General features: G+C 47.8%; 3 protein-coding genes across 3 annotated transcripts; 2 read left to right on the forward strand and 1 right to left on the reverse strand.

The window, feature by feature from the left end:
• Nucleotides 1–75: 75 nt before the first annotated feature.
• VTN49DRAFT_530 (uncharacterized protein) lies at nt 76–1,964 on the forward strand (the record flags this gene model as incomplete). Its single annotated transcript, XM_069413342.1, has 2 exons — nt 76–760; nt 808–1,964. 2 exons carry the CDS (start codon nt 76–78, stop codon nt 1,962–1,964), a joined length of 1,842 nt encoding a protein of 613 aa, XP_069271221.1.
• Nucleotides 1,965–4,009: 2,045 nt separating this feature from the next.
• VTN49DRAFT_531 (uncharacterized protein) lies at nt 4,010–5,601 on the forward strand (the record flags this gene model as incomplete). Its single annotated transcript, XM_069413353.1, has 3 exons — nt 4,010–4,367; nt 4,430–4,852; nt 5,312–5,601. 3 exons carry the CDS (start codon nt 4,010–4,012, stop codon nt 5,599–5,601), a joined length of 1,071 nt encoding a protein of 356 aa, XP_069271222.1.
• A 547-nt stretch (nt 5,602–6,148) lies between these two features.
• Nucleotides 6,149–6,998, reverse strand: VTN49DRAFT_532 (uncharacterized protein; the record flags this gene model as incomplete). The annotated part of the gene is made up of 6 exons (XM_069413364.1): nt 6,149–6,227; nt 6,293–6,351; nt 6,426–6,501; nt 6,567–6,636; nt 6,706–6,786; nt 6,863–6,998. 6 exons carry the CDS (start codon nt 6,996–6,998, stop codon nt 6,149–6,151), a joined length of 501 nt encoding a protein of 166 aa, XP_069271223.1.
• Nucleotides 6,999–8,125: the final 1,127 nt, after the last annotated feature.

Here is an 8,125-nt window from a genome sequence, read left to right on the forward strand (position 1 = left end):
TGGCAGACAATCAATGACCATCCTAATGGGACTGCACCCGACAATGGCCAGCCATATCCGGTCGATGCTTTCATCATGGTTCAGAGCAACATTTTGGCGGATGATTATCTTGCAATCGAAGGTCTCGTTGTTGACATGAAGAATGGAGGAATTGGATTCCGCAACCACAGTGCGCCGCCGAGGACTCCATATGGAAGCACGTGGTCGGAAGACCTTCTCTTCATCGAGCCGGATACTCGATGTGTGGACACGAATTTGACTCTCGACTTTAGCCTTCCTAGGTACACTAGCGAAGGACTCTCTACGTCCGAGACAGTCCATCTCGTGCTAACTGATCGCGGAGGATTTGCAAATCTGGACCTAACATACCCAAACTACTCATTCACGAACACACAGCAGAATCCGCAGCTTTGGGATAGGGCGTACAAGGGCGCCTGGGCAAACAATGTGTGGTCTATGTTCTTTATGAACGTGACGAATCCCAGGAATGTTAGCGACCCGGATTCTAGGGCATTCACGTACCTGAACTCGCATGTGGGAAAACAGTTCCCATTGATGTCGGACAACAGCTCCATCGAGCCTACTCTTACACCAGACCTCAATTCCCTGGTGGCTAGCAAATCGTTCGCTGGATACCTCAATGGTTTGGACGTCGAATTAAAACCCTTTAACTCCACAATTACGAATACTACTATTCCTGGTCAAAAGCCTCTATATGAAAATCCCTTCAACATCAGCAGCACTAACTTCTCCTTTGTCGGTAAGTAGACAATATTGGTATTTCAGATCGTTGTCTAACGTCGGCAGGTGATATGTGTGCGGGTAAAAATAGTGCGGATATTGCCAATATGGACAACTTCGCCGCCGCCTGTGGCATGGTTTATGGTGCACCGAGTCGGACGGATAAAAACTACTCGTTGGTTCTTGAGCCCGGCAGCAATTGGTCTGTTCCAATGTACTCTTGCATCATGACTGCCAAGGCGACAATCAAAAGGGTGACATTCCAGTTCAACGGAAGCGACGACTTGTCCGCCCTAAAGGTCACTGAGATCAAGAACAAGGTTTACCCAAATGAGGAGTCCAAGCCTCTTTGGGGAGTCGAGCGCACGGACAAGAAACTTGCCGATGTCAGGCCACTATGGGGATTGATCTCCAGTCCAGAGCAAGGCAATATCAGCCTACACACAATCCGACAAGAGTCGCTGTATCTTCCTGGACATTCAAAACTTAGTTCTCTCCACTCCGGTGGCGGCTACCAGAATCTCCCTGGAATTGAATTCTACAGCGGCGCAATGAACTCTGTGTTTGAGCTGGATTTTCCTTCTCTTGGTGTACCAGACTATACGGGACGGATGAATATAGCTATGTATCGCCGGTGGCAGGAACTTTCCAGATCAGCCGAGACCACTGCGAAGATTTTGAACCTGATTTGGACTGATCTGTCGTCCAATGCCGTCGTTGGCACCAGGGGGCTTCACGGTGCGATAATGCAGGGGTCAACTTCTTCAAGTCTGGAGAAAAGAGACATCGGCGAGTCGTCGCCATCGCCCAACACCCCGCGCGTGAAATATATGCAGAGGCGGGTGCGGTATCGCTGGGCGTACGCTGTTCCAGCCCTGATCGTGCTCGTTCTGACTGCCGTTATCGCGTTTGCCACAATTATCTTTGTGCTGATGGGTCGGGCTGGCGTGACTCGGCTGCGCCAATACCTTAACAAAACGTCACAGGGCCGGATTCTCACAACCATTTTGTATGGCCGAAAGGGTGAGATCTCTGCACCGGCACCGTCGATGCAAACGCGAAGTTCAACGAGAAGATGGGTGGCGAATGTGGGCAAGAATCCAGTCACTGTCGCAGAGGGAGCTAATGATACCCTTGTTATTGATGGCCCTGAGGCAGTTCAGGCGCAACCTTTGCTAACGGTGCAGAAGGGACCCGCTGCTCTTCATGAGCATGAGAGATGATGAATTCCAGTTGAAATGATATTCGCTTTTGCATGTTTGTTGAATTAGATAGGTGCTGTTCGCGCAATTAATTCTTCGTTTTCAGTTCTATGAACGTGTAGTAACTAACATTGGAACGTGGCACGAGTACCATGTCTTTTTGGCCTGGAAATCCGTCGCGTACTCGAACCAGCCGGAAGCAGCATGGTTTCAGAAATTACTTGAACCAAATACAGCACAGCATCATGCATCTGCGCGCGCTCTGTGAGTTCCCTCCATATTTTGGATAATAATTCACAAGCAATGAAGAGATAGCAGTATTGTAAGCTGTTCACCTGGCCATCCGAATGGCCGAGGCCCGGACTTCTCTCCCCCGAACGGGGTAGGGCAACCTATTACTCACGTGATCTAGGAGCCCTAAGGGCATTCGTACCTGCTGCCGACCAGACACGGCCAGTTTATCTTATAAACACGGATTTCCTGTTCCATAGTACACTGACTACAAATTATGAGACTAGTTAACAGCAAATTAAGGGCAAAAAAAAACACGTTGCGAAATGCACTGATAGGCGAAGAATGAAGTTGCACCCATTGGGCTAAGGGCTCAAATCAAAAGACAGTCAACGTTTCCACAGAGAAATAATGGTTACATTTGCTACACCAGGTAGCCTTTTAAATAAGCTCACAAGGGAATATATCACTATTTATAGTCCGCCGTCAAATTTCATGACTTGGAAGACGAAGCAATTCATCCTTGCCAAGCAGTCGAAGAACGGAAATCAATTGTAGGAATACACTGAAACTGAAGAGCATGTCAATGTGCACTGAATGGCTACATTATACGGAACGTAACTTGTTAAAGAATCCCTTGCAGAGAATTGTGCGCTTCTCGCAAATTCGGTCAACTGGCAAAGTGAATCACTCGGTTAAGGTTAGGGTTGGGGTCACTTCACATTCTGATCAATCTGCAGCCAGATCGCTCGTTAACTCGCTCGGATATCATGTTTCAAGTAGCCACGCGAAGCCCTGCCTTACATTCGTATGAAATACAAGCTTTAGGGAGAATGAATCCCTTCTACACATGACCAAATGGACGCGTTCAAATCTCACCGGCACCGCTATGTCTGGAGGATCAAGATAGGATCGAGAAGATTATCGGGAACAGGTGGTAACGTGTAAGGAGACTTTAAGAGCATTTTGAAGTATTTTATATACAATTCTGTCGTGACGAATAGCACCAAGGTGTCTCCCAAATAGAAAGCGGCTAATCATAAGATTCTGATGGGGAAGCAAGTAGAAAGCTTGGTAAATCCTGATTTGTTGAAATCACAGAGCCTGATCAGGATTATCAGTGCTGCCTGTGCAGTGGTTCTTAGATTAAATTGATAGAATCTCTCCAGGTGCAAATTGCTGTCCAGATCAGAGCCGGAATAAAGATGCACTTGGCCGGCCAGTCAGCCAAGAGCACCAGGAACTGCTCGTGCACGTCTGCTTGGACACAAATGATCTCCCAAAGAGAATTTTGCATTTCACAAGTGCATCAGAGGCAATTAGTAGCAATGAATAAGAAAAGTCATCTACCATCGAACACTATCTCCGGCTCGCTACCGTAATTAGCGCTTATCAAGACCAAGTTACAACCGCTATATATTGACGGAAGAATCCGACTAGAAGTACCAATGGAGAACTGCGTGATGGGATTCTTTGCCTGGATTATGGCGGAAATGTCCGCAGAGATCTGTAAATGGAAACTTCACAAGGAGCGTCCGATTGGATTTCGAGGCCGTCTCATTACGGAACACTGGCTAACGTGAATCGTAAATGTATTTAAGCATTCTTTCTCAAGGCTTCACATTTTCGACTTTTTCTTCCTCTCCTCATCGGAATTCTCCATATCATCTTTCTCGCTACCACAGCTTGTTCAACTATTTTTCGTTCGTCAAGGCTTTTGAGACCATCCTCATCACCACAAGTGTCTTCATTCAACGTCTCGAAGACGGAAAACGCTCGCCATCCCGACGTTTAGACAAGTTTTTCCTGGTTGAAAAGATCGAAGGACAGACAAAATGGTTCTCTCTGGCTTGTGCAACCTACTCTACATGCTTTTCTGGCTCTTCGAGCTGTTGCATTGTCCGTCATTCTCGGCACGTCCGCGTGCAGTTAAGAGCGATGACGTCGCGACGGAAGAATGGAATATGACGTTCTCCAATAACTCGAGCGATCAACCTGAACAACAGCGCAAATCACGCCCCGATCCGAAGTCCGAACCACAACGCGTTGCCGGAAGCGGAGTTTTGTCGGCGGGAGAAGCGGAAGTAATTGAGATCGACATGCCCACTTCAAAGCTATCCAAGTCGATGTGCGGTTCGGGTCTTTCCGTGTTCAATTATGTAGCAAAAAGTATCCATTACTGCCGCTGGTCAAGTGAGTACCTATATCTCCAGCCATTGAAGGTCCTTGTCTAACGTCAGCAACTATTCCATCAGTGCGTACCAGTTGCCATCGAACTCGCAACTTGTCAAGAAATGACGCCTGGTACGAACCCAAGGATGCTCCTGACATCGAGGACTGGGTGCCGATCCACGAACCGGCAGCAAAGATGGACGACTGGATCTTACTTGAATCTATGCAGCCGACCAGTCAGCCGATGATCAAGGCACCCTCCAAGAAGAGCGGTCGGCAGCCAATGATTCACCGGCAAAAGCGCAATCCCCTCTGGAATGCAGCCCCAGATGCCTCTGAATGGGTTGAGATCAGAAAATCGAATAAGCTCAGACGCCTCGAGGCAGAGAGTCGCCGCTTAGAACTGGAAAAATTGGAAAATTTCAATTGGCTGAATGGTGAAGTAACTGGCATAATCCGCGAGATGCACCTGGCATTATGCATAGTGGTCGAATTTTTCACGCAAAGTATGGATTACTTTCAACACGATTTTCATGTTGCCATGGCTTTGGGAAAGCGTGTGTGATCTATGATATACCCGGTACTTCTTCTGTCGTCGTTGTTCTGATTGTTCTGTGGAAACTGGTTTGGTACTGCGCTTCCTGATACGATTGTGATGATTCTGATGTGCATACTAGAATGATCCTGCTTGTCTATGGTACTAAATGTGTTTGAAGTGCTTTGACTACTGTATGTCGATTCAATGTCAATGTCGCACATCGTGAAATTGATTGAATTAAGGTCTATTGTACAGTCATAACCTGATTAATGAAGTCCTCATCATACACGACTCAACAGATGAGTTGCAATTTTTTGAGATCCGCTCGAGTATGCACTAGGTAATGACCTCTAAAACGGGCTCGAGTCATCCAGCCGCAAATCCGCTCAAAGCCGAGAATCCCAGCAGAAGAATATCTCAGTAATAGTAGATCCGATAATCCGGCTTCCCCCGACTCGATTTGCGCATCTTACTCTTGCTTCTCGACCCTGCCAGGCGTCTCGATGCACTCCCAGAACTACGGCTCCTCGATCTGGATACCGTGGGTCGGCGACGAGGTTCCCCAAAGGCTCGAGTCCGGGTCGCAGAGCGGCCGCGTCCCCTGGTCACGCGGTCTGTGGTGTGTGGATCGTCTCGGGAGACGTTCACATCATCTTCACGCTCAACGCTTCGAAAAACCTGTTCGGAGGGCTGGTTGAAGTCACCGGGATGAGGTGATTTCATTTTTATGTTGTAGGCTTGGGCTTTTTTTTTTGCTGGGCAGATAAAACCAAGGGTTGGGGTGAAGAAATGGCGAGTGATGCAAGGGTCGAAAGAAAGCTCAAGCTTGATACTTTGCTTTGGTAAGACCAAAGTTAATGGAGGATCATTTATACTTCCCAGTGATGGCGATATGATAATGTCATTGATGGCGACGTAAAGGCGGCCTCCGCCACTTCCAACGAAACACTGTGGCGGTCACCAAAAGGATGGAATATGGATAGCGATAATTGAAATTTTCAACAATCCAACTCAGATTTTGAGCCAGGGTCGACGGACAAAAAAATGTATTAGGTATTTGTAGAGAAATTGACTTTCGCCGCTTCCAACCACAAAAGACGAAAACCGTTATCACTCGGTTGAAATACCAACTGCAACACCAGCAACAATTACAAAAACCACATAGAAGAAGAGGTATATGTCATGACGAAGTCCATCAAAGAAGTACCATCAATATCTAGGTATGTGCACAAGGACGGCTGGGCAAATCCGGTTTGACGGCCGCCTAGAAGCAGCATTCAAGGCACTCGAGGCAGCATTCGCAAGTCTCCTCGCAGAGGAAGCAGCAGCAAAGCGTGGCAAGGCTGGTTGGAAAGAGCATCGTTAGCGGTGATGTCGCTTCAAAAATAGCGATTCACAAAGAACTCACCATGCAGCCAGACACCCACGGTCCTTATCCCCTCGCTGAGCCTCCGGTGGCGGTTGTTGCTATCTCGAGTTCAGCATCTCGATTATGCAGCGAATAGACTGGACTATTCTCAATATTTTAGGGCTAATATTACCTGATAGTTCGGTGCGGGTTGCTGATAGTAACCCTGGGGCGGGGGAGGACCTTGGTAAGGTGGTTGGGGCCCGTAACTGGACGATTTCATCAAATATTAGCAATTGACTTCGGTTTTCGAAGATCGAGTCAATGCGCGTACGCAGGCTGGGGGTACTCAGGACCCTGCTGCTGGTAGTATCCTTGAGCAGACATGTTGTGACGGGATCCGGCTGGTAAACGAAAATGAGAATGTCAGCGTTCTTTCATTCATCCCCGCCCACATCGTCGACACCACATACCTCCTTCACAAAAGACTTGATCAAGCTCAACGAAGCGAATGGATGACAGGCGCTTGTGAAGAAGAGAAAGAAATCCGAACGCTAAAAAGAGATCAACGAGGTTTCGGAGGAAGATTCAAGATTCCCGTAAGGGTCGGAGATAGCTGAATGGGCAAACCAGGCGGAGTGGAGAACCAAATCAGATCGCTGAGAAAGGCGCCATAATCGTAACCTAAACCAACATAGGAAACTTTGATCGAATCTCCGGCCCGCTTTGGCCGCTTTTTAGAGATCACTTGGCGCCCTCCAGTCATTCCTCCAAGCCGTCTTTTCCAAGTCGCTGTCAAGTCGCTGTCAATCTTGGCTCTCTCGGCGGCTATTCTGAAGTCCAGTGCCAAGTCAAAACCTCGTGTAATTAATCAACGACTACTCATACAAATTACGGCCTAAGATGGCTTCCTCATCGGTTTACCATGATAAATCAATGCCTGGATTGAATGAGAGCAGCTCGGTCCCTGGAGACGTGATGCATTTTCGGTCAAACGCCCGGTCTGCTTACGTAACTGTACTCGTACTTGTATGTAACAGCTAGGTATATCTGTAAGGTTCAGTGACTTATTAGCCTCATTCAACGTCCAGCATGAGGATTCCAGACGAACTTATCAAACAAATTCCAATGAGGAAGTTATTCCGCATGGTCGGAACTGCAGAATATACAGTGGAAGAAATGGCCGGCGACCAATCCAACCACACCTTAATATTGTGAGAATATTCCGAGGATCGAGTGTGAGTAACTTACGTCACATGACTCGCATGGCTTGGTCGCCCGATGTATTTGACAAATAGCTCGGGCCACGCACGAGTACGGCTAAGTTATCAGTGACCGAGAAATCTAGATCATTGTCCAGAGAGCTACCAACAATGCGCCCCCAATTCAGATTCAGGCCATTTTATTTATTCATTACTAGGCTCTTCGGTTTTCGATGATTACCGTGCGCCTACTTCCCAGCTTACAAGTGTTCAGTTGAACTTGGAAAGCTTTCGTACTCGTAGACAGCCCGGAAGTCGATGAACAGCCCGCAAATACTAATCATGCCAACCTATCCGTCCAAAGGTTCATGATGTCCGCCCTCTCCGCCGCCCGGCCCGCCACGGTCACATTTCCATGCATATGGACTAAACAACGAAACTCTCTTGTTCGACAGGGATGAATTTCGCCACTTCATCAGCAACACGAACAGCATTGTGTTCCTTCAGAATGATCCATGAACTATGTCCCACTACTCAGTAGCATTCAACAGCTCCCACTCGTACACACATCCCCGTCTCCCGACACCACATATACCGATTGCTCTATGATTCTAGGGTGGAAGGTTGGGACACGTAAGCTCTTGGTAAGGCTTACGAGTCCGATGGTTTTCAATAGCCCCTATCCACATGG

The sequence above is a fragment of the Thermomyces lanuginosus genome, assembly GCF_041956635.1.
Source record: "Thermomyces lanuginosus strain ATCC 200065 unplaced genomic scaffold VTN49scaffold_17, whole genome shotgun sequence".
In the NCBI taxonomy this organism is placed as follows: Eukaryota; Fungi; Ascomycota; class Eurotiomycetes; order Eurotiales; family Trichocomaceae; genus Thermomyces; species Thermomyces lanuginosus.